The sequence below is a fragment of the Ochlerotatus camptorhynchus genome, unplaced genomic scaffold (genome assembly GCF_037179485.1).
Source record: "Ochlerotatus camptorhynchus isolate MF236.1 unplaced genomic scaffold, CSIRO-AGI_Acam_v1.1 ptg000530l, whole genome shotgun sequence".
Lineage (NCBI taxonomy): Eukaryota > Metazoa > Arthropoda > Insecta > Diptera > Culicidae > Ochlerotatus > Ochlerotatus camptorhynchus.
In genome coordinates, this window is record NW_027041014.1 from 5,018,375 (window position 1) to 5,045,831 (window position 27,457).

At 40.8% G+C, this 27,457-nt stretch overlaps 1 protein-coding gene across 2 annotated transcripts in view; it reads left to right on the forward strand.

Annotated features, from left to right (window-relative positions):
- Nucleotides 1–17,785, forward strand: part of LOC135713047 (tyrosine 3-monooxygenase-like) — an 87,815-nt gene extending 70,030 nt beyond the window's left edge. For both annotated transcript variants that reach the window (XM_065236129.1, XM_065236131.1), the window contains exons 2-8: nt 1,744–1,855; nt 2,076–2,129; nt 2,807–2,869; nt 9,262–9,748; nt 9,833–10,165; nt 11,396–11,522; nt 16,683–17,785. In XM_065236129.1, the coding sequence (XP_065092201.1) occupies nt 1,744–1,855; nt 2,076–2,129; nt 2,807–2,869; nt 9,262–9,748; nt 9,833–10,165; nt 11,396–11,522; nt 16,683–17,084 (1,578 nt within the window). In that variant the 3' untranslated portion in view covers nt 17,085–17,785. The remainder of the gene's footprint in view (nt 1–1,743; nt 1,856–2,075; nt 2,130–2,806; nt 2,870–9,261; nt 9,749–9,832; nt 10,166–11,395; nt 11,523–16,682) is intronic.
- The last annotated feature ends 9,672 nt before the right edge of the window (nt 17,786–27,457 follow it).

Here is a 27,457-nt window from a genome sequence, read left to right on the forward strand (position 1 = left end):
GCGGACCGAGAAACGTTAAATCTAGCGAGTTATTAGCAAAAGAGAAAACCGACGAAGAGAATTGATCCTCGCGTTTACACCCTTATGCATGCTCACTGTCGAATTGTTCGAGATTTCTCGCTCAAATGACCATGATCGATTATCTTCATCGACTTTCTCTTCCGATCACCATGGCCGTGTAAAAGACATTTTTGGACAAGCTGACATTTTTGGGCATTCTGAAATTGTCCGAATACGACAGGACAAAATCGCTTACTCTTTCACACTTGAATCGCAGTGCTGAATGCTAGAAAAAGTAGTCTATAGCAGTCATCCTAACCTCTATTTTCATCACATTGATGTGAACTACGCAGAAATTCTTGATTGCTGCCCCCGAGTCCACCATCGAATACGAACAATACGTCAGGCAACGGTAAAGTAATCAAGTTATTAACGACACCCGGTTCCCTCTGTCAGTCAGACCTTAAAATTAAACTAAATCATTCAAAAAGTTATTTCATTCTCCAGATTGGGGCATCAAATTAACGATATCCAAAAAATTCAATTAGCACTCCAACCGAGACAATCCAATTTCCCGCAGTGCAAAAGGAACGGACCACCGATCGGAATCAATAATCCGTGAATAAAATCCACCATTCCAAAACTATATGATACGTGAAAAAGCTTCCTTCGCTTCGATGAAGTCGAACGCTATCCTTTGCTGACTTAATCCCATCAGTTCCGGCTTGTTCAAATGCCATTAGCCCGATAAGCTTCGGATTACATCAGCCAAGTTCGCTAAGTAAACAAAAAATCATCCAATTAGCAATCGGAAAATTTCCTGCTCGACTTGAGTGCAAAAGGTGATTACCCTTACAATCTCCTTCGGTTTTCGCACCATCGATCTGCAGTGAACCCAATCATGACCCACTGGAGGACTGGCTGGGGGTGACCTACAGCAAAATTCCAAATCAGAGCAGAGCTCGGCTTCGCTCGATCGACCGCTCGCTTGCGTTCAACCCTTAGCTCAGTTCTAAGGCAGCTCATAAATCGCGCTCCTATAAATAGTAATTGCTTTTTTGAAGGTGAATGTCAATTCCGCCTCATCCAGCCAGTCAATCCCCGGTGAGTGGGCTCATGACTCATGAGATTTTTTTTATTATTATTATTTTCAAGTTGAGCTACTTGCGCTCATTTAATCTACCTGCTCCGCAGGGCTGCGGTGGTGTTCCGGTTGTGGTGTTTTTAGCACGCAATTATCGCTCAACAAACTGCCGCCACTTCCGCATTTGCACATTCTGTTCTAGCCTAGATCTAGGTTCATTGCAATTCGATCTAGATCCAGCTGATTTCGTCATTGTCGGATCTCGATCCAATTGGTCGGTTGTGCAATGCGTCGCACTGCAGCGACGGCGATTATTTCGCAACACTAGTTTGCTATTGACCACTCCTAGAGTTTGGTTTTCAACAGCCATAAAATGCACCGCGACACACAACTGGAAATGACCATTTTCGAGGATATGCGGTGCAATAGAAAATCACATATGCTTAGGTGAATTGCAACGGACGATCAGTCGATCGATGACAGTTGGTGGCACGTGCTGTGTGCATCATGCAAGCTTATCCATCAAGGATCCAAGAAGATCGGGTTCGTCGCTTGTTGTTGTTTGTTTCCGAACACTGTCACTTTCAATTTTGCCAATCCTACCACCTTGAACTCCAGTGGACTAACCTCGATCTTTTCCGGTTTCTCTTTTTTTCCAGAATGGTTACCCATCGCGTCGCCGTTCCCTAGTTGATGACGCCCGCTTTGAGACTATTGTAGTCAAGCAAACCAAGCAAACGGTTTTGGACGAGGCCCGCACTAAGGCCAACGGTAAGTGGATATGCCTTTCACCTGGTTCTAGACTGCACGGTCTCCCCGCTTTATCATTGTCATTAACGTTCATTTGGCCGATTGGCCATCGATTGCACTATGTTCTCATTATTTATCCTGTTTCTTTATTATTTTTCCGCTGTTTTTTATTTTGCTTTTGGTTCCTGATTTTCTGTTCCATTTGTTTGTGTGTGACACCCACCGCTCCTGGCACGAGTAGAAGATCCCAGCTTGGAAGATACCGTCGCCCAGGCCGAAGAACAGCAGCCACAAGGTAATTTGAAAGTTGTTCCCAACTATATTGCCACCGACCTTAATTCCCTCGACCCTTCCTGATTCCGTCGCGCACCGCCGCTCACCTTCAACGATTCTCGGTTCAAGCGCCAAAAGGACTTGCCCGTTTCCAATATACGTAGAAGCAGTAGCCGTTGTATTTTGCCTCCTCCATTTCTTGATCACGGTTGATCGCATCTAAGGTCAGCTCGCACCGGACTGCGGACCACGGAAACCGTACGCGCCACGCTCTGAAGCGGAAAACATCGTGAACCGCGCAATTGACACCGGTACCGTCACCGCTTTTCGGCTGTAATTTAATGTTTATGGTGGCCGCTGCCGTTGTTTTTAAATCTCCGGATCGTGATCGCGCTCAAACCCCTGGCATTCCGCTTCCTTATTAGATGGCGTTTCCACCGTTTGAACTTTTCGAACGCATCGGTTTTGTTTTGATTCCATCCATTCGGGCTTCTTGTGTAGGATCCAACTTGATCGAAACGAGCGAGCTTTACCTTTCCCCATTCATTTCCACGTAAAAAAAAAAACCTACCCCATTCTTTTGTTTATTGGATTCAGATTTTGATTTTGTTTTCTTTCTTTTCGTTTTATTTTACTTTCATTTCCCCCACCACACTTCCGATGCACGTGGATGTTGCTTGTTGCTTTCTGTGTAATTAGCTGACGATCTTCCGTACAAATCGGAAGAGACCGAGTCCAACGACAATCAGGATGAAATTGACGGTAAGTGTTTGTAAAATTGTGGCTTGACTTTAGTTGGGAAATCGCTAGAAATCCATCCCAGAAAAATCGCTTATTATTTTGAATTGTTAAACGGTCCTTTTTAGCACAAATCGCCCAATGTTTAAACGACGAAGCATTGTTTAACAAATCATGGTGGTTCAAAGAGTACTGAGTTCCAAAAATTAAGCTCTAAAAACCTACCGATTTTCAGCAAGTGATTTGCATTCTGAGTTCCCTCGAATCTTTCATTGAATTCTTGTGTCAGTTCTAGTTTTCCAAAATTAAATCGTTCAACCAATTTTCGATGTATGGCTAAATTAACTTTTCATTAAAAATATCAATAATGGTGCAGTGTGTTCACGGTATTATTTCTATAAAGTTCCACTTTTACTGAAAAGAACAAAATGTAGGAATTACCTCACCGCAAGAACCAATGTTTGACGAGAAATTGACGATTTTTTGAAAATCTCTATACTGCACGGTGCACTCTCTGACGTTTATAACATTCAAACTTGCGTAATCCCATTTCTAAGTGCGAAGTTTGCTATCCTCACTTCCACTTCAGCCAAACATTTTGTTTTGTTATTGTTATCCTCACTTTCGGACCATCAAAAAGGCTTTCCACGAGACAGTTGCGATCAGCTGACTTTTTTGTTTACCAAGAAATTTTGATAGATCACAGTAGAACTGACAGCTTATTGTCATATGAATTTCTGCTTTGTTTATGCATTCAGCATCATTAACACCAGATTTCTAGCTGTCAGTTCCACTGAAAAACGTGTCTTTGATTACCTTATACTCGTGCGCATAGAATGGACTATAGTACTCGTTTATCCATCACTGGCGGGGCGACATCTGTCGACGATGGTGGAAATTATAACTCAATCCTCAAGTGACAATTTGTGAGAACTAAATGCATTATTAGGATCGAACGTCGAAGATCGCTCAACATAGTGCACTTACAATAGCAACTAAGAAGATAGAGTTGGAATCTTGCCGTTCAAGGTTCCACTGGATGTGGTTTTCTAATGCCTTGTTGCATGGGAGAGAAAGGGTTGAACTCATATAGGTCGCCCAATTCTATGAGCTTTTTAGCAATAGTTTAAAACAAATCACGAGACAATTGACGGATGCACGGCGAATTATGTGTTCACTCTCTCGAGAAAAAAGCTGCGGGCAATGTTGAACAGTCACTTTTCTCGAGTGAGTGAACGAAAAATTCACCGTGCACTCGTCCATGCTGGCAGTTTTAATGCAACGCTGCAAAATTTGAAGTCTTTCCAAGTAACATGCAGAGAATTATCACATCGTCAAAAAACATATTTTTGAGCAAAATAAGTGATGAATCTTTTGCAAAATTGTGCTTTTTTGCCCTCATAATATTGAGCTTATCACAACAAAATATCACGCTTGATATTGATTCTACAAGCCCTTTGATACTGCGAGACTACTCATCACATATGAAATTGCAGCTAAGAGTTGACTCAACGCAAAATTGATTCCGTTGCACATAGGTTTGACGTAGGACTACGTCTGTGATTTCTATATGGGAGTACACTTTGTGAAAACCGAAAATTGAATATGTAACAAAATTGTGAAAGATTTTGAGCGTTAATAACTCAGCTGCCCTTGAACCAATTTGAATAATTTTATCACCAATCGATTAGAAATATTTCTACGCATCTGTTAAATTTAAGAGTTGTGCAACTGTTGCTATGATAATCAAAATTATCACAGATTGTCTGTTTTCCCTAACACAGATTTCAAAGTTGAATTCCATCTGGTCTCACCAAATGGTGTTTATTCAATCACCGCATGGTGAGTGGTGGTGTTCTCCAGTACAAAACGAAAGGCTGCCTGCAAGCAGCGAGCTGCAGCCCACATGAGCATCCATAGAGGGGGAAGAAGCCGCACCGCTATTGATCGGAATCAGTAGCTCTTCGTGATTCGCTATGGGCCATTTATGTCAAGCGCGTCATACTAAAGAGTTAACTACTGTTGATAGATAGAACCCCGCTCAAATTCATATTCCTACTGCACAAAACATAAGCTTCTGCTGCAGTTAACACATAAGATTTATTATATAAGACCACGTAGTCCAACCAACAATCAATACGAAATTAACGATTTTAAATTGGCTCACTACTTGACTAGCCTATTGGTCCCAAGCAAATCGATTATTTACCCCATTCTAGTCGAAATTCTAGTACTACACTATGTTTGTTTTGATTCGCTATGAATGTTTGACAGATAAAATGAGGGGTTAGTGGATTTTCTTATGTTTCGAGGGTTGAATCGATTAGCTTCGGATAGTACCAGAGCTGAGACAAAAAGTTCAGCACGTTTCTTAGGGACCTACTAGTCTTAGAGTTACCTCTATGCTACAACCCCATAGGGCTATCCCCTGTGTTTTTTTGAAGATAGAAAATTTTGCTATCTCACTTTACTCTTCACCCATGCCAGACACGAAGCTACTGCTGCCAGAGGCGATGGAAGTTTCGAATTGCGTTCGGGTGTACAGTAAACATCTTGAAACTCAAACTCACCACACTTTGGTGATAATCGTAGCTGGTGAGTTATGTTAGCTTGATATTTGGAGCAACGAAATCACAGCTTGTAATATCATTTGCTGTTGTTGAAGTGTTGATATTTGTCCTCGACAATCAAGCGTGAACATCGTAGAGACTTAGATATTTTCTCAACACTGGGCAGAATTATTGTTTTTCATTAAATGATCGATCCATACATAGCCATTATCCACTTTAAGTTGGATCGAAAAGGCTGCACATAACTGAAGCTTGCCTTGTAGTAGGTATTCAATCGAAATCGACTCTTATAAAGAGCAAAGTCAGAGTAATTCCAATGAAATTCAATGAGGTCTAATAGACCTTTTTGACATTTAATCGCCTTTCTCTATCTTGCACACATCTAGCGCCTTTCTCTATCTAGGGTGAATGGACGGTTTGTTTTCCCACTGATCTGTTTCCCTTTTGATCGCACTCGTTCAATTTAAATGGTGCAGTAGTGTGCGCCGATTAAATGTCGAAAAACTCTAAAGGCCGGCGCGCAATAGATATGTTTTCAGGTTTTTTTGACAGTTAGCCCATGCTTTTTTTTTTTTTTTTCCTTTATTAGAGAGATTTTTAGCCTAAGGCTAGTTCATCTCTTACAGTTAGCCCATGCATTATCTGTCAAAAAACCCGAAAACGTATCTATTGTGCGCCGGCCTTAAAACTTCGAACTTGGAAGTTGAGTTTTGCTAGCCATTCGAATATTTTGTGAGGATTGCCCAATTCTAATCTGACTGATTATCTGCCAAAAATAGATCTCTTTGCATAAGGGCGTATAGACGTTTTTGACGTTCAATCATCTTTCTCTATCTAGCACACATGGATGAATGGACGGTTTGTTTTCCCACTAATCTGTTTCCCTCTTTAAATGGTACAGTAGTGTGCGCCGATTTAACGTCAAAAATCTCTATACGCGATGATCGATTGTCTTCATCGTACAACTACACTCCCGATCATAAGTTTAAGGACAACCCCCGAAAAACCATGCAAATATGTTTTGTTCAATGATCTCTCATTTTACGTTCAATTTTCGATCTCCAAAGGTTATTTGAATGGTATGAATGGAATAGCATAAGTGTTCTACTACTACTTTTATTTCAAAATTTGGTCAACCCAATTCTGAGAAAATCAGTCACGATTCTTCAGAGTAAATTTTGAAAAATATTGTAACTTTGGGTGAACTTTTAGCACACAAAATTTGAAAATAATATTGCACAATTTGCCAACGAGGAAAGTTCCATTCAATACCTTTCAAATGATCTAAAGAGAACGAAAATTGGACGTAACATGACAGAGATATGAACATAACAAATTTGTCATGTTTTTTTGGGGGTGTCCTTCAACTTATGATCAGGAGTGTAAGCGAAAAAAATTCTAGAATTTGTTCAACGCAGAGTTGTAACAGGTTGTATTGGCTATCAAAGGCAACAGCAAACGGACCGAGAAACGTCAAATCTAGCGAGTTATTAACAAAAGAGAAAATCGATCATCGCGTTTACGCCCTTATGCATGCTCACTGTCGAATTGTTTTATTAAAAAAAAAATCAAATCGACAGTGAACGTTCATGAGGGCCCAATAGCAATGATCGATCCTCTTCGTCGATATTCTCTTTTGTTAATTATTCGCTTAGATTAACATTTTTCGGTGCGTTTGCAGTTGCAAACAAGCTTATGCAGCACTGCATTGGACAATTTTAAGTCAATTGTTTCATGTAGCTGTAGAAATTTAAAGATAAAAATCGATGAAGAGAATCTATCACTGCGGTTAGGCGCTTATGAACGCTCACTGTAGAAATAAGCTTCACTTTGTTTAGCGCTAAAGGAAAATGTTCGAATGATTATGAATCGAATGAATTTCTAAACGAATTCTTCAAAAGTTCTACTTTGATCGATTCTCTTCATTGATTTTTTCTTAAGAAATCCTCGGCTAAACAAACACATCGACAGTGAGTATGCATAAGGGCGTATACGCGATGATCGATTCTCTTGATCGATTTTCGCTTTGCATTGCTACAGCTAAGCGAAACAATTTTGTAGAATTTTTTTTTCAATGCAGAACTGTAACAGGTTGTATTGGCTTTCAAAATCAACAGCAAACGCACCGAGAAACGTTCAATCTAGCGAGTTATTAACAAAAGAGAAAATCGACGAAGAGAATCGATCATGGCGTTTACGCTCTTATGCATGCTCACTGTCGACATTTTGTGCTATTTTCGTCACACAGTTTGATAAAAGAAATTCTATTCTAGCGTTCAGATCGTCAAATACAACAGAGAATGTTTTCAACGAAAGAGAAAGCCGATGAAGAAAATCAATTAAATCCGATAGGACCTATTGAAAAATTCTTTTAGATTGCCTAGAACTCAATCATCACTTGGACTTCATAGGAAAGCTAACTCGATTACTCGCTCATCTTTTCAAATAGACCCTTCATCGACTTTCTCTTTCGTTAATAACTTGGTTACAAAAACGTTTCCTGACGTAGTTTTCGCATTGGTTGTTGGATCGTTAGTTCTTTCAGTGTCGAAAATGTATCCGCAAATTCCACGGCCATGCCGATCCAAAGAGAAAGTCAACGAAGAGAATCGTCCGGTTCAGTTTGAAATCCCACGATCTTTAAGCATGCTTCTGAAAAATTATTCCGGTGCTATTTGCTTGGAATCGCCAATATGCCGATTGAAGACTTCAATTTTGATTCTGGAGCTGAAATTTTACCCTTCAGATCGCCCAATACTACTGATCTTTGTACGGCAAATTAATCTTACTCATATTTGAGTTTCGTTCACTCGAATTCGCAAAATTTTGGTCACTCATAAAATGAGTAAATGTCACTGATATATGTGAGTGATATTTACTCATATTTGAGTCAAAATTAACTCATTCTACGAGTTTTCTACATTTTTCGAGTTTGAGTGAACGGTTCTCAAATATGAGTCAGATTAGTTTACCCTGTTGAAATTTACTGTTTCTTAACGTTCAATTTGCTTTGATGCATTTTCAAAAATTCAAAAACAGTTTTATTTTATTTTCGGCTCATTATTTCAGATTGCACTTTGTGTAAAATAGCAAAAAGAATAGAACGACACGAGCCTTCTGCAATCTGAAATGATACGTCCAAAAGGAAAATGCTTTTGAATTTTTTAATTGAAAATGCATCAAAGTAAATTGAACCTTAACTTAAAATTTCACATCTATCAGAATCTATCCACGAAAGTCAATAATTTCGCCGGACTCTTCCCAATAGTTGGAGTGATTTTCCTATTCGCCAAAATAATAGTCATAATTTACGTTGGCGACTTGGTCTTTCATGACTGACCAGTTAAATTACCATTAAATTGCAGACTGGCAGCACTGCTGCTGAATGATGCAATCGACGCGCTAACTGCAATTTGATCTCAACTGAATTAGCAATTGATTTGACCATTGCTTCTAACTGCGGTCGAAAATCGCCGTCGCAATTGATTCTGAAGTTAATCCCCTAATCAGAAATTCCAAACACGCCGCAAGCCGTGATTCCACAAAGCAAAAAAAATCGCACTATTCTCGACGAGGACATTTTTCATTCCGTTCTCGAAACCCCCTTCAATTCCCGTAAGCTTGAAAGCTAGTCCATTGCTGGAAATCACCCCACATTTGCGCCTAATGGGTCGTGAAAATTATCACCCATATCTCTCTTTATGTCAGCTTTCCCACGGTGTCTACGACGTCATTCGTGACGACTCTCTCTCTCTCTCTCTCTAACTTCCCTCCCTCCCTCCCTCCAAGCTGCTTCAACAACCCCCATCAACTGATGATGTGTGATTTCATTCGCTCACTTTTCAGACGCTGGCCTAACGGAGGAGGAAGTCGTTCTGCAGAACGCCGCTTCCGAATCGCCCGAGGCCGAGAAGGAGTTGGTCCGTGCCGCCGTGGTGGTTCACCTACGTGACGGCATGGGCTCTCTGGGACGTATCCTGAAGGCCGTTGAGACCTACCACGGAACTGTGGTGCACCTGGAGTCGCGCCAATCGCGCAGCGACGGAGTCATGTTCGACGTCCTCATCAAGGTCGACATGGCCCGGTCCAATCTGCTGCAGTTGATCCGTTCGCTGCGTCAAACCGCCTCGTTCGGCAGCGTTAGCCTGCTGGCCGAGAACAACGTCAACGTCAAGGCCCCGTGGTTCCCGAGCCATGCCTCCGAGCTGGACAACTGCAACCACCTGATGACCAAGTACGAACCAGATCTTGACATGAACCACCCCGGTTTCGCTGATCAGGTCTACCGTGCCCGTAGGAAGGAGATTGCCGAAATCGCTTTCGGTTACAAGTAGTAAGTATCCGAGTTGGAGTTGGAGCTGAAGAACCCAAGGCCAATTATTCTAACGGAACGCTTTTTTTTTTTGTGCAATTACAGCGGAGACCCAATCCCACACATCAACTACACCGAAACCGAGAACAAGACCTGGTCGGCCGTGTTCATCCGCGTTAAGGAACTCATGACCAAGCACGCCTGCTCCGAGTACGTGACCGTGTTCAAAAAGCTCGAGGAAGAGAAGATCTTCGTCATGGAACGCATCCCACAACTGCAGGAGATGAGCGACTTCCTCCGCATGAACACCGGCTTCACACTGCGTCCGGCTGCTGGTCTCCTGACCGCCCGGGACTTCCTCGCCTCGCTGGCGTTCCGCATCTTCCAGAGCACCCAGTACGTCCGACACATCAACTCGCCATACCACACACCAGAACCGTAAGTATTGGACTGAGCAGCCTATCTGTTCTTGAGGTTGATCCTAGAATTTACCGGGGAAGGTCAAGAGAGTGAAAGAATGAACTGCTTCTAATCCCATCATCATGATCTCTACGGGACAGCGTCGTCAATTTATGACCGTATTGTGGTTGACGTCGCACAAGAGCTAATACATGTACTAAAACCCGCAGGATGTTGGCGGAAGGTGGCGGAAGGAGCAGCGGAACGACACAAATCTAGCACAAGAAAGCGCGTTATGATTGCTTGAGTGTTTCCATTCATCCATTCCTTTTGGCCACGAGTGAGTGGTGGCAGCAAAGGCGCAATTTTTCGCAGTCTTTCCGACTTGGTCTTCCGTTCCGTGTCTGACTCTCTCCCTCTCTTTCTCTTTCTTTCTGCGTCGCTCTGATGTAATGTCGGAAGTGGTTGCGGGAAGTACGTTTGAGCGATGGACCGTCGTGGGCGCGGATTGCGGATGGAACGAAGAATTTCAGTCGATTTCTAGTTTTGATACTCGAGATTCTTGATTTTGATTGTTGATACTTGAGACTTGACTCTCGATGCATCATATCAGACTTCGTCCCCAACAGTCCAGAAACCGGTCCCCGCACCGTAGATCACACAAAACACTTCTTCCATTTTTCCACCGGGGGACCACTTTCCCATAAAGCTCCCGAGCGCATACAAAGGAGTCTCATAGAGAAGTCAAAATAATAGAATAAAATGATTTTAACGGAAATCACCCGGCACACACACACACACTCCATTATGCCACCGTCTCACTTTGGCTTTTGATGTCCTCAAAGTCCTAAACTTTTTCCCTGTGAGCAACGTCGTAGCTGTGGAAATGATTTCCCCCTGGAGCGAAAGCTCTGCACTGGAGAGCACTTTCTTCCGTTCCAGCAGCGCCACAGCAACAAGTGTCGGCCAACAACTATAATGGAAGCGAAGGCGAATAATTGCCGCATCCCAACCGTTCCTGGTAATGGCGCAAGCGATACAAACTCAATTAGCTCTCGGTGCTGCTGCTGCTTCCAGGGTGAACTTTGACGAAAATCGATGTTCTACATAAATTGATTTGTGTCCCACCGTCGTCGTCGTCAATGACAGCATTCCCCCCATCGCTCTCTCTCTCTCTCTCTGGCAAATTCTCGTGGGGATCCATCCTCGGAACCGATGTAATTTCCCTTATCTTATCCGATTATCATTTTCCATTTTTTTTTATTACAGCGACTGCATCCACGAACTGCTGGGCCATATGCCACTGCTGGCCGATCCGAGCTTCGCTCAGTTCTCCCAGGAGATTGGTCTTGCCTCGCTGGGCGCGTCGGATGAGGAAATCGAGAAGCTATCTACGGTAAGTTCAGTTTCATCGAAAAGGGGAGGTTAGGAAACCAAAGCACCGCAAATCCGCTGGCAGCAATGAATTTGATTTTCAAAATTTGGCGTCGAAACGGTTTACGGATTTTTTTTGATTTAAACTCTTCAAGGGTTGAATTCATTTGGACTTGGATCACCAATCGGATGTTTGCTCGTGGCTAAAAACAGAAACGCTGAAAACACTTCCGTTCGTAGCTTCTGCCCGGAGAGCGGTGACAGTTTGGAATAATATTGGTATAATAATATACCATTTGGTGGATTATTTTAACTTTTGGTTAAAATTTGACAGATGGAAAGTTATCGATTAACCCTGCTATCCGAGCGTGGTTATTTCTGACAGACAAGAAGTTAAATTTTGACGACCGTGGCTCGAAAACCGGTCGATCGACAGCACGGGGATTTTCGAACATAAGAAATAACTTTCGAAATGTCACTTTTAACTGCGAGTTAAATTTAACTCGGCAAATGGTTCACAGCCTTAATAAATCAGTAATATCATGTCAAAAGGGCCTAGCCCGAAACGTCAACAACAGAGGGTTTTTGGAAACATTCTAATTTATGATCGAAGTGTCAAATTTAAGTGAAAATTCACCAAATGGAACACAACCTGAACGTCAGCTTCGCATGAATGACAACACACACCCAGGGAAATTAACAATGTTATCTGATGGAGCAGAATTTGGCTCGAAAAAACTGCTTTTGAATTTCCAAAAATTGATGATGTCATATTTGACCTAAAAATTACTGTTTACGATTTCAGTTAGGTAAATTTGAGTTGTTGTTACTGAAATTTAATTTTAGTCCACCATTCGACACTGCCAAAAATTATATTGTAGTTAAAGATGAAAATCTTTAAATTTTTCCCGCAAATTCCAAATTTAAGCTTCACACAAGATGACAGTTGGCAGTGTTGCCAATTTCAGTTCCGGTGAAATTTTCGAATTCAAACAGCGGATTGATGTAAATGGCCGTTTGTGCTCAATAATAAGATATACTATTCAAGATATTCGAGATTTAAAATCTCAACAAATTTCATGTCACTGCGGTGCATTCATTATTTTGAAATCACCTCTTAAGTGAGGAGGTTCTTACAAAAGCATAGTTCATCATCAAAACCAAATCAAAATTACCGTTTTGTTGACTATTGGAATCTTGAACAATCGAGCTCAAGATAAATCGATCCAATTTGAACTTTTTGAACCTAGCACTGGGTGATTTCCAAGCGATAAATTCGGTTCAGTTTAGTCAAATTTGAAAACATTTTTGATCTGAAATTGACAAGCTTATTAATTTAATGGCCAATACGCTTCATTTGCTGTTAAACTATTGGACACCATTTTTGACCAATTGAACTTACGATAAACCTATTTAAGTTGAACTTTTTACAGAAGCACTGGGCGATTTCGAAGTGATAAATTCAGTTCAGCTAGGTTAAATTCAAAAATGAGTTTGTTCTGAAACTGACAGCTCTATAAATTTGATGATCAATAAGCTTAATTTGCTATTGAACTATTGGAAACCATTTCTGACAAAGGTGAACATACGACAATGACTTCTATCGAAGATTTCTAGGAATTCAAAGCACGCCTACGCAATCCAATACAACTTTCGGGTAGGGGAAGTCTTCTTCTACTCGATGGTGATGTTGATTTGCGTGGGCGAGCCTTGATTTTGTAGAAATTATCGAGAGAAGTCATTGTTTTCAAAAGCTGTTACGCCCTAATTCCAGCTCTATCTAGATATCTGAACTGCTGAAGTAGTACTGGGCGATTTCGAAGTGATAAATCAAGTTCAGTTTGGTTAAAATTCTAAACATTTTTTCAACTGAAACTGACAGCATATTAATGTAATCGCCAATAAGCTACAATATGACAATTGACTATTGGACACCAGCTCTGGTCAATCGAAATTACGATAAATCCTTTTAATTTGGACATTCTGCACTAGTATTGGGTGCTTTTGGAATGACAATTTCACTTCAGATTGGTTCTATTGGGGACTCAGATAGGTTCGACTCCCAGTCCAGTCTAGAACATCTTTCGGGTTGTAAATGTTCTCGACTTTTCTGGGCGGAGACGGCCTCGGTGGAGTGGTTAACATTAATATCTCTCACATCGTCATATCCCATTCCCGAACGAATAACCCAAGAGTGTGGAAGTGACCTCCCTGTTCATAAGAGTATCATTGTGCTTGCCCCACAATATACAAATTCATGCATTGGTTGGCAACGAAAGCTCCAAATTTATAACTGAGGAAGAGCTTCAAGAACACTAAAGTTAAAGTAGGCAAAAACTCAAGTATGGGCGCCAAAACCAGGAAGAAGAAGTGGGTAAATTATTACATTTTTCAACAGAAACCATCCACTCATTAATTAATTTGGCAATAAGCTACGATTGCTATTAGACTCTGTTTACTATTGGAGACCGATCCCTTTTTATTTTAACTTTCTGCATAGACCTTCACCTCGATTTTAAAATCGTAGTGCCGCCAAGGGGCGCAAAAATTGATAAACTTTTGGATATCGACTTAATTTTTATGAAAACTGCGAATTTGTGTTTGCTTATAAACAGACCAATTGAGCGGAAACTAATTCTAGATTAATTTTTGAATATGCCCTATCTCCATTTGTCGATCAAAAAATTGATTAACTTGATTCGCATTCTATCGCGATCAGCGCGGTTTTTTGACCATTATGATAACTACGATCTTAAATTTAATATTTGAACTTTCGATTGCTTGCATCAATTTTGCAAATCCGCCGCTCAGTTCAAGGTAGGAAGAGAATCAAATTAATTGGATACTTTGATCGACAAATGAAGATAGGACCTATTCAAAAAATCGTTTACATTGGACGTTTCTAAATGAAAATCAACACATCGCTTGAAAATGTCCGGTTTGCAAGTTAGAAGACTAAACCATCCATAACTTCTTAAAACATTTATTTTCTACAAAAAAAATACGGATCGCCCAATGCTGAAATAGTTTTAAGAAAGTTGAAAAACTTAGATATTATCCCCTCAGCTGACCGCTACTTTAAAATGTAAATCGCGATGGCTTACTCCGAACGAACAGTTATTCCTCCAGATATGATTGTCAGAGATTGCTATTTTATCCACTAGAAGTGGGCGATCTTGGTTGAACATTATCATAATCAACCTTTTTATCACTTTCGGGATACTTCTCACATACATTTCCGTAGCCAAATTCAGTACGGTCGGATCTCGCTGCTTGAACGAACTACGATGAGTGAAAAAATTTCGTTAATCGCACTGAAACGTCAAAATCCTAGCTTTCATGAAGCGTATGGTTCAAACAAAATTATTGAACCAGGATACACATTCAGAATTGAGCTAAGCAAATCACCCAAACCTGATTTGTCGAGTCCTTTATGAATGGGTCCTATGTCCATTTGTCGATCAAAAAGCGATTTACTTGATTCGCTTGCTACCGCAACCTAAGGGGTGGATTTGCAGTATTGACAAACAATCAATAGTTAAGATATTAAATTGAAGATTGTTATTATTATTGTGCGGCCTCGGTAGAATGCGAATCAAGTTAACCGATTTTTTGATCGACAAATAGACATAGTACCTACTCAAAAAGGACTCCAGATTTGAACATGTTAAGACCTTTCAACAAGACTACAAGAAATACATTTACAGATCGCCCAATGATGTATTAAGTAATTCTTTGAAGTTTATACATCTCAAGAATCATCTTCAAATATGACTACTAAGCTTAAAGATGATACCAGCTTCGTTCCAACGATATATAAAAATGCACTAGAATCAGACATGACAGTCAGGGATTGCGAATTGTTCCACTAGGATTGGGCGATCTTCGATGAAAATTAAATCAATATTAATCGATTTTTTGTTCATCTTTGGGATATTCCTTACCTATATATTTCCACTGCCCATTCCGGAATATGATAATATGATACTAGAGTAGATCAGTCCACGAACATTTGCCACACTCTTCTCCCACCCGTAAATTGTGACAGTTTTGGGTGGTTTGTTTTGGCTCCCATTCATTGCCATCTCTTTTACTCAGAGGTTAAATTATAGGGAGCAAAAAGTGAGGTTAGGATCCGTGTAGTCATCCATGCCAACCACCAAATCGAGGCCGAATTTGAATCAACACGCACTGGAATTGTGTACGTTCGCCTTTACAATTGTTCACGATCGACATACCCTGTAATGAATATCTTTCCAACAGATGATTTAGCAATGTTGATGTGTAAAAGCTTTACCTCATGTTAAACAGAACGGGTTCAAGACAATGGCAAAATTAGTTCTTAAAGTGACAGCTGGCAGACTACAGTTACCTAACAACATCGAATAAAAATCGATCATTCCGCAGTCAAAGCGTCAAAGGTACATTGTATGCACGTTCGAAACCGTCTCCTCGATCAGAACGACGACCACCCACCCTGGAATCCAATGACCTGTTCAGTAGTCAAAACAACCTTGCTTCGCAAAACCCATTAGATTGATCCCACCTTGATTGCGATCAATTTGATCCAATGGCGATCACTGCGCGTCCTAATCGTTCATCCACTTCAAGTCCAATGACCTTTGCTCGATCTCTTCATCTCCGCACCCCGATGAAATTCGGTGGGCGGGCTGCCGAGCGGAGATCATCGAATTCGCCTTCAATGATCGGGCGGTGTTTGGTGGTGATTTTATCAAAACTTCCCACCGACCCCACCAACCGATTGGCTGACATTGAACGTGCGTGCTTGTGCTTGTGCACTTACACACACACACGGTACTAGGTTAATCGCGTATTCCGCCCAGGTCCGGTGATTTATGGTGCATACGCGTAGCAATTGAACCGTATACGAGCCGTGCATGCAAGATAGGGGGCACCCGGTGGCAATTATGATGGAATCGTTTTTTTTTTTATTAGTAGAGCAAAAATGCAACCTTTTGTGAGCCGTATAAGCCGTTGATCGCTGCTGGACCAGTTCAACGAGCTTGGTCAGGGGCTTTGTGCTAATTCGCTGCTATCGGTGACCGGATCATGCGCGTGGTTTCGGGGCTGGTTTTATTGCAACCGCGGTGACTTCCGTGATCGATCGATCGGTTGGTTGACCCAAATTGGTGACGTTCTATGTTTGGTTCTCTATTTGCAGGTCTACTGGTTCACCGTAGAGTTCGGTCTGTGCAAGGAGAATAACGAAATCAAGGCCTACGGTGCCGGTCTGCTGTCGGCTTACGGAGAACTGCTGCATGCCATCAGTGAGAAGCCAGAGCACCGCGCATTCGATCCGGCCAGCACCGCCGTCCAGCCCTACCAGGACCAAGAATACCAGCCAATCTACTACGTCGCCGAGAGCTTCGAGGATGCCAAGGAGAAGTTCCGCCGCTGGGTCTCGACCATGTCCCGGCCGTTCGAGGTCCGCTTCAACCCACACACCGAGCGCGTTGAAGTGCTCGACTCCGTCGACAAGCTCGAAACCCTCGTGTCACAGCTCAACACCGAAATCCTGCATCTGACGAATGCGATCGCCAAGCTGCGACAGCCGTTCTGCTAAAGACAGCTGCACTAAGAAACTATGCTGTGAATTCCCAGTCGTCCATCAAATGACATCATCAGAGTGCCATCGGGTGCCGTCGGCCTTCGAAAATTGCCGAACCCGTCCCGTCCCCTGGCACTCGAGACCAAAACCCCCCAACGAAGCAAATGACGAACGACAGGACATTCCAGAAGGTTTTACTTTAACTACTACACACGATCAACAGCCAAAAACTGCAACAGGTCAACAACAGTATTCTCACACCACTCTCTCTAATGGACCCATCCTGGGACGCCAGGATGGAGCAATACCCCTTTGATCCAACTCCCGAACCCCACCCGTGACGCAACAGATCAACACCCCAACAACCTCGAGGCAGCTTTCGTTCATATTTTCCGGAGAATATGGACGCACCAATGAAGCAGGAGATCAACCCTGGCCTTTCGGGGCCGGGGTGGACGAAACACTTTCAGGCCAAACTTTTGGAATTCGATCAAAATTTCGCGATCTGAGTGTTCAGCGAAATCATCACATCGCAAGTTCCAAAGAACTACCACGAAATTTCCAGACAGGCACTAGAACCCTTGTTGCGACCAACCCTTCCCCTCCCCTTGTAACGTCCTCTATTTTATATTTTCATAAAATATCCCTATTGTACATCGATCATTGTAGAGTAGAGATACTTTGTAGTAAACTATCTTTTATTTAAAGATTCGTAATTTAAGTATTATTTACTATTTAAATTAGAGGTAAATCTTAAATTATTTTATTTTTGAGCTAGAACGTGTTGCAGCTTCTTCTCTCAGACGACGCGGAGTGCCACTGCTCTGGTGTGGGCCCCTTGTGGCTCCGGGCTTCTTGACTAGGGGGATCCCCCGACGCGCGCCCGGCTGGAGTGCCTTGGACTCCTTGGAGCCAATCATGCAGTGGATCTTTCCACGCTCGCGAAAGAGTGACTGCTTTTGTGACCAAAAACCATCATCCGGGAAGGTCCACCCGCGGATTGTTCCTCGGAAGCCAACCATCCAGCCTCCGTCGCGACGTTGATCCTCGCAAAAGAGCGGTCCGGCTTTTCACACGAACACACATACGGCGATCACCGGAGCAAGCCTCCCACAAGATTAGCTAGCGGAACGTGCGCGTAAAACGTTAGATTAGTGAAAATGAACAACAGCAAACGAACAGCCAAGCCTGCAACCATCCTCGACTGTCATTAATCTCAAATGTTTGTTTGTTATTATTATTTTTATACGAAGCAAAAATTATATATTTATATTTTTTTTTACCTAAGCACCCACACATTCAAGCAAAACTCATGACAACAAAAATCCTTGCTATATACACACACACACACACACAACAGCAGCAAAACGCTATCAAAGCGGCAAAAACTATATATTTCAGTAGGTGTCAAAAAATAAAAACTTGTGTAAAATGTATTAAGTAAACTAAACTCACTATAAATCAGATAATAATACATAAAGAAAGGCAAAACATTCAAGCACGGAGAAAGTGAATCAAACAAACGAAAAACGTATGTGTCTGCGATATTGTATAAGATTTTAAGAAGAGCGCTTGTTTTTATCCCAACGCGCAAGCAAACAAAACGAATGATGATGCGAAGAATGAATCCGGTTGATGTGCAAAAACACACCGAATTTTAATTGTGAAGAATGAGATAAATAATCAGTGGAAAAGCAAAAAAAAAAATCACCCGTCTTTATTATTTCTCTTTTCCCTCTACCTTTAGTTCTCTCTGTTTTTTCTCTCTCTCTCTCCCCTGAATTGGAATGATCAAAATTAGACATTGCCAAAAGCAATGGTTTCAGCTTCGGTTCCGCCCCCACGTTTAAAAAAAAATACTCAATTTTTGATATTCTTGGACTGTCATTGACTAATTTTTGAAAACTTGCTCTGCCATTTTTTTTTTCATCGGTCATTTGTTTACAACATATTTTGGAGTTATGCACTAGTTTAGGCTTAGAAACTGCTCATGCAAATGAAAAATAAACCAGCATATACGAAAAACATACAAGGCAATTGTGGTTGACAAATAAAAATGCAGCATACCTACTGATAGATACACATATTTGGTGGTGTTTCATCATCGTGGTCGTCGTACGTAAATGGTGTTTTAGAATACGAGAAGAGAACATATTTACGCTGATCGTTGGAGCCATTGTAAGGAGGATATTTTAAGGCAGAAAATATATAATTGAATCAATAAAGGACGACAGCAGTTTTCATTCCACAATCATGTCCGGTTGGCCTGGCTCATTAGAGCGGTAGAGATGTTTTCACGTTCACATTTTCCATCAAAATAGACAATAGCTTGGCTCATTGAGAGCTCGAAACAGATCGCAACTATTTGCAAGTTCATTCTAGGCGTTCATTCCGCCGATCTAAGCTTCTGTGAGTTGCTTGTGACTCCCAGTAGCAGCATTGCCAGATTGATTTTAAACTTATCGGTATCGATGGTTTTAAAAAAATCGCGTAATTGGTATCGTACTATTCCAACAGATATTTAATTTTTTTTTTTAAGCTTTTGATGGTGAAACAAAGATTTCAGACTGCAAATGTCTCTTTACTTGGAAACCATTTGTTGAAATTCGTGAAAAAATAACTAGATATCTAAGAAAATTGTTTGTGGCACTCAGTGTTGGGAAAATATCAAAAAATCAGCTCGGAATATCAAGCAAACAAAACTCACCAGCTGCAAATCTCAACAAACTGTGATGATATTGAGTTTCATGATTTTTGCTTTACATCCGAACGCAACCGAAACATCCATAATGGCTGGCAGCAGTCACTTCGTGTGTGCCATCGGTGAACAGTAAAAAGAGATAGCAAACTATACTTTCTCTTTCTAAAAAAAAACGATGTGTAACGGAATCATTTTTGTGTCGAGTCAACTCTCAGCTTGATTTTTGCACGTTTTGAATAGTCTCGCAATATCAAAGGAGCTTGTAAATAAAATCAACCATGTTATTAACCAGAACAACCGCAGTTTGGATCTTTGTTTTGTAAGCGCCCAGGACATGGCTCCTTTCTTATGCGAGGCGCCCACTCCTCTGGTGAGACTGGATCGTCACCACCCGCCGCTACTGGTGACTTTAAGTACTAAGCTGATGCATGATTTTAATATCTCACCTGCCACCGTTTCCTACGATTTTCGCAACGCCGACCATGGTAGTATCGCCGAGTTACTCTCCAATTCAGATTGGGACGACTTATTGGACACCGTTGACATTGAGTCCGCCGCTCAAACTATTTCAAATGTCTTGGCATATATCATTGACAGACACGTTCCGAAAAAGATTCATCATCATACGACCCATCCACCATGGCATACGAGCGAATTTCGTTGACTGAAATCCAGAAAGAGAGCCGCTCTTAGGAAATTCACCAAGCACCACACACTATCCCTTCAACGTCACTATTCAGCATCAATCACGAATACAAACGAGTTGCGAAACGGTGCTTTCTTCAGTATCGACGTGGATTGCAGAGAAGGCTTAAGTCACGTCCCAAGCAGTTTTGGAAGTTTGTCAACGAACAACACCATGAAGCTGGTCTGCCGTCGTCTATGACACATAATGGTAACGTGGCCTCATCTACGCAAGATATCTATCAGCTGTTCTCTGAAAAATTTGCTAGTGTCTTCACGGACGAGAGACTGAGTGACTACCATACCCGACTGGCTGCCAGTTACGTACCACTCTCTGGCCAAACCATGAGCAGAATTGACATCAATCCCGAGATGTTTTTCAGGGCTTCCTCGAAACTCAAGTCGTCGTACAATCCGGGTCCTGACGGAATTCCATCGGCGTTCCTCAAAACGCACTTGGACAGTTTGTTGTCTCCACTGCTGCACGTTTTGCAACGGTCTGTGCACGTCGGAGTTTTCCCATCCTGATGGAAGCTAGCGCACATGTTTCCAGTACATAAAAAAGGCAACAAACAGGACGTTGGCAACTACCGTGGCATTCTTTTGCAATGGTTTCAGTCGTACCTCACCGATCGCTATCTTACTGTTGTCATTGGTGATCACCAGTCCCGTACGTTCGCTGCCACATCCGGCATACCTCAGGGTAGTCACCTGGGACCCCTGATTTTCCTGATTTATTTCAACGACGTGAATCTGGCAATTGAGGGCCACGATTATCTTACGCAGATGACCTTAAACTCTACCTCCGAATTCACTCAATTGAAGACTGTTGCTTCCTTCAACGTCAGCGGAATGCTTTTGCTGATTGGTGTATTCTGAATCGTATGGAGGTTAACCCGTCCAAATGCTCGGTTATCTCTTTTTCGCGCAAGAAAGAGACTATTATGTTCAAGTATGTTTTGTTAGGCACTGAAATTGAGCGCGTCAGCCAAATTAAGGACCTAGGCATAATTCTGGATACAAAACTCTCTTCCAAGCAGCACATCTCGTACGCCGTCGACAAAGCTTCCAGAATTCTAGGGTTTATCTTCAGGATTGCCAAAGACTTCACGGATATCTACTGCCTTAAATCGTTGTACTGCTCCTTGTCTCGCTCCATATTAGAATACTGCTCGGTTGTCTGGACTCCTCACTACAACAACGGTGTCGAAAGAGTTGAGTCTGTTCAGCGACGGTTCCTGAGATATGCGCTACGTAAACTGCCGTGGACGGATCCCTTCCGATTGCCTAGCTACGAAAGTCGTTTGCAACTGATCCATCTGGAGCGCCTGTCGGTCCGAAGAGATACAGCAAGGGCATTGCTAATTGCGGATATTTTGCAAGGACGCACCGATTGCCCTGCCCTCCTTGAGCAAATTGACATCAATGTTCAACCCCGAGCCCTACGGAATAATTCAATGCTGCGTCTGCCCATACAGCGAACTAATTATAGCATGTTTGGTGCAATCGGTGGTTTACAGAGACTCTTCAATAGGATCTCCGCACTGTTTGATTTTGACCTGACTCGCCAGCTGCTTAGCCGGAGGTTTAGTTCGTTTTTTTCTACCTCAGTTTAGTTTGTTTAGTAATGTTCCTTTTTTTACGAGATGACTATCTATGTACTTATTGATGGTTTGTTTTAGCACTTTTCATGTTTAGTTTAAGCTACATCATTGGGGCAAATAACGCCTGTTGATGTTCAGTCATATAAATAAATAAATAAATAAATAAATAAATAAATAAATAAATAAATATCAAGCATGCTTTTGTGTGCCAATATCATGCGTGATATTGAGAGCGTATGAGAGCGTAAAAATATCATTTTATTGATGATTTTGCCAACACTGGCTGGCACTTTAGTGCCACTTTACCAGAATCTGAGCGGCACACTGACAAAAGCGGAATTATTCGACGATAAATTAGTTTTCATCCGTTTCGGACTCGTCGAACGATTAACAATGGAAGAAAAAAGTGTTTTCACATTTTCCCTGTTACAAGATGTTAATTTACCAACAGAAAATGTGTAGCAGTGAGCACGGAGAGATCTTCAGGATGATTGGAAAGTGGAGTTAATGGTCATGATGCTGCCAATTGATGTAGATCGTCCTCAATCACCACATCAAGGTGGTTAAAGTGGAGACTTTTTTTCATTGATTTGTTTTCCGTCGATCTTATTTTCCGTACTGAGTACCAATGCTACCGACGCCAGGGAGGACTGGATTCATGGACCGGGGGACCAAAGGCTTTACTTCCCTTTCAAAGGAAGGCGTGATCAGAGATTGTATGAATTATAAAATTCCAACGGCGCCGACGGGGATTAAACCCAGGCCCTTTGGGATGAGAGGCAATCACGCTAACCACTACACCACCGGAAGCGGAGACTTGTAGCACAAACGAAGTGACAGACGACTAACTGGCGAAGAAATCCATTTAAATAATGTGGTTCACTGTAATAGAATTTTCTTGGAAGCTTATGCCATCATCCACCAGATGGGTTAGTTTTTTTGTTTTGATTTGTACAAAGTTGATTTTGTGTACAATGATTCTTTGACAGTGTGCAAAGAGTGTATCATTTTGTCATTTTTTTTATGCATTTCAGTTTTGAGTAGAGTGAAAGAGATAGAACCAAAACATTCTAGTACATTTGGTGAAAATGCTAGTTCAATCTAGTAGTAGTGTTGCCATGTGGTACAATCCAGTAGTAGTGGTGTTGCCATGTGGTACACTGAAAAATTGCAATAGCAGGTGCGTCACCAAAGTTTTCGAGCCGCTCCGTCTGTCACTTCGTTTGTGCTTGTAGTCTGCTTTTCGTAGAGCCAGAGATTCATAGAAGCAACAATCAATACGAAACTAACGATTTTAAATTGGCTCACCACTTTAGTAGCCTATTGGTCCCAAGCAAACGATTAACGTACCCTATTCTAGTTGAAATTCTATTACTACACTATGTTTGTTTTGATTCGCTATGAAAGTTTGACAGATAACATCAGGGGTGTGTGGATTCATGCAGAACATGCAGGGGTGAGTGAAATAGCTTGGGACTGCTTGGGACCGTTGTTCTGGTACTGAGTGAGCCAAAAATAATAATGATTTTCTTCGGGACCCAGTGGTCTTAGAGTTACCTCTATGATAGAAGTGCTTCTGTAAATATCGCAGTTCTAGATGGAAGGTTATTTTTTTTTAACAATCCGAATGATGTATTACAGGGCATCGTTGTACTCGATCCATGTTATCCGTCTAAAAGTTCAAGCACAAACGAATTGACAGATGCGCCTCAATATTTGATTTGACGCACTTATATTTGAAATTTTCGAGTGTACACTATCTACTCATATGTACAAGCTTAAAGTAGTTGACGCTATCGGGGTACCGCCTGTTATCTCTTTTTCTCGAACGAAAATTGAAAGGGAGAGACTGTTGTCAAACAACACCCAACAAACAATTCAAAGCCACAAATAAGCATACATATAAAATAAATGCTGTATAACAGTGCACAATGCTGCACAGCAAAAAATAAATTTTAATATTTCCATCAAGAGGATGCACTTCAATCAACAATCAATACGAAACTAACGATTTTAAATTGGCTCACCACTTTAGTAGCCTATTGGTCCCAAGCAAACGATTAACGTACCCTATTCTAGTTGAAATTCTATTACTACACTATGTTTGTTTTGATTCGCTATGAAAGTTTGACAGATAACATCAGGGGTGTGTGGATTCATGCAGAACATGCAGGGGTGAGTGAAATAGCTTGGGACTGCTTGGGACCGTTGTTCTGGTACTGAGTGAGCCAAAAATAATAATGATTTTCTTCGGGACCCAGTGGTCTTAGAGTTACCTCTATGCTTAACGTTTGTTGATATGCTGCGTGTAAACAGACATGTAGAAACTATTGGACTGTCATTTAACTTTGCACTATAGGAAAACATGAATATCTCATTTGAATAGTTTCCTTTGATTTTTGAGATTTAAAGATTGTAAACAGATTTATCCCAATCATTAAATAATCATATAGATTTGCCTTTTTAGAAATCCAACAGCAAACATTTGTTTTGGCATGTTTTTCTGGGATGAATATCGCTCCCAATAAAATACATCTTGCATGATAGTTCTTTATAAATTATTGAAACAATTTTCAACGATGTTATCCTACACTTTTTAAAATGATTAGTTGAACTAAATATTGCTAACAACAATGATACTGTATTGAAAAATCTTGGTTTGTTATTGTTTTATAAGATAAGGGGTTCCGGAAAAGAATGTATTGAGATTGAAAAAAAAAATGATTCTACTGCAATATTTACTTTGCTATGATTCTAAGTGTAAGCCTTCTACACGGCTAATTCAGATTCCAGCCCTAGTACTCGAACTTCATGAACCACTTCCATCAACTCATATAATTTAGTCATTATTTTATTGCACACAGGTGCATTAAGAAAGATCTGAACAAACGACACCACTGAAACGGAACATAAATTTGTCACTGTGATTTGTCTTCACTCTAGCAAAACGAGCATAAAGTTGCACTAAATTCCATGTCGGGAGAGCTGTCCTTACTTCATGCTATTTGAACGAGCTCAATCTTGAAGTCAGCCGTGGCCCAGTGGAATCGCGTGCAGACACCGAAAGCATCACACCTCAACAGTTGTTGATCGAATCCCAAATCAGCTACAATAAAAAAAAGAGACAACTGTGAAAGCTCCCACTGCCTGATGTTTATTTTTCGATTTATATTTAGAAATCGATTAAATATATGTGTCAAAAGAAGAAGTAAAATTTCATGTGATTTTCACATAAACTTTACTTCGATCGATTTATGACACATATATTATATTGTGGTGAAAAGTAAAGCTTATGCTTATGGGTTTCAAATCCATGTCAGTCAATTATTATAATTTGACCGATTTTCATTTATCATATGACAATCATATAAAAGTTATCAAATAATCAGCATTGTAAATGTATCAGATACTCATATAGAATTTACCTGACACATTTTCAATCATATCATTTTCAATGGATTATCTTATAGCGCAAATTTATTAGACTTCCACATAACAGGAATATGTCAAATTGGTTCAGTGTACGCGCCATAAACACCAATGTCGCCTGCTGAACAGTTGATTGAGCATAATCATAAGACATCAGTGACTTTAATCATTAATCATTTTTGTACCTTACATTTGAGGTAGATATGAACCGAAATTATGGTTTCTCCATAGTAATTCCGAAATTATGGTTCCCCCATAGTAAAACTTCAAATGGTTTGTGCCAAGTCAGTTTCTCACTAAATGAGCTCAAATTTTAGGAGGCTAATTAGGGCCCAATTTGGAACCGTTTGAGTACTGTGGAGCAAACATTTTGCATCATCTAAATCGTAGTAATCGATCATATCACTCACGACAACAAATTCATTGAATGATCCTTTCCTTGGAGATTGGAGAGGTGAAGGGGTAGAATTGGTCTCATGTAAAACAACGATGAATGAAATAATAAATCCCACTGAACCTTGGAACGATTGGGAGTGCCGATAGGTATTCAGTTTCAAGCAAGCTTATATTGAATGTAGAGCAGCTCATATGCTGTATTCTAGCACAGACAAACAGACGTAACTCTTTGAAAAACTTGTTCTTGAAAACATAGTATCTCAAAACATATAACCTCAGTAACGACATCTCTCTGGCTTCTCGCGGAAAACAAGCTTACTCGCTAACTCGTAAACAATATTGCATAAAAGTTCTATAGAATGTATAGAAACTTCAAAGTGATCCGATGCCAGCGCTGCGGCGAGTAGTTCGCGGAACTGATAATATTCAAATCAACCGTTAAATGCATAAACGAAGATACACAATGAACTGTTACGTCTGTTTGTCTGTGATTCTAGGATAGCTCAGATGGCAAGGCAAGCGGCTGGTCATCGGAAGGTACATGGTTTGAAACCCATGCAACGGACATGTATATGTATGTAATAAATCAAGAGCAAATTTTCATTACGTCGAATGTAACAAAGGTAAACAAAGTCGAGCTATCAGTGTCAATCGATGCTCCTGCTATTTCACTACTGTCCGAATATAGGATCACATCCCATTTTTAAATTTATTTACCAGTCGAATTGCTTTTTGACGTAATCACCTTCCGATCAAAATAGTTTTCGATGTTACTTAAGTCACCAGATTTCTATGGAGATGCCGTTTGCCTTAAGTAACAGCACTGGGAAACCCGTGAAAAGTGTACTTTCGTCGTTTCGCTTTCTCATTATTAAAGTGAATAAATCGAACTGTTTGTTGCTAAGATGATTTCGGTGGTCCTAAAATGATGAATGGGCTGCACGTAAGCAGACGTAATTGATAATTCTCCAGAATATCCTGGTAAATACACTTTGACTTAAGTAACAATAGGGGCCACCAAACGACGTATAATAACTTTTGACTCAAAAACCAGTATTTCTTAGCATGAAATCTAGCGATTTGCATTTGTATGATTAAAACCCGGCTAAATATGTTAAACATTGCTATCACTATGAGATTACATATATGTGTTTAATTGGAAATAGGAATAACTTTTCGGTCATCAAAACAAAACTTTATTTTTCTCGGATCGGTGCGAATGTTACTTACGACATAATGAAAATTTGCTCTTGAAATATTATATCTGTGTGGTGCGTGCTTCGCCAGAAATAATGAAAACAATCATTAGAAAAAATACAACTCTGTCTTGTCTCTACCGTTCCGTTCTTTATTTCGGGATAATTTTCCTGTAGTTAAATAATTGTTTAATAAATGTATATTATTATCATCGCTGATAATCGCTGTTTAATGAAGCAAAAATGTCCAATAAACGCTGATTAATAAAAAAAAAATTATCGAATAAGCTCTGTTACATCTCATGGAAGTCGAATAAAAGCTTCTCGACATACCTTAACCAACACCATATTGTGGTTGAATAAATTCTCCAGATTTGA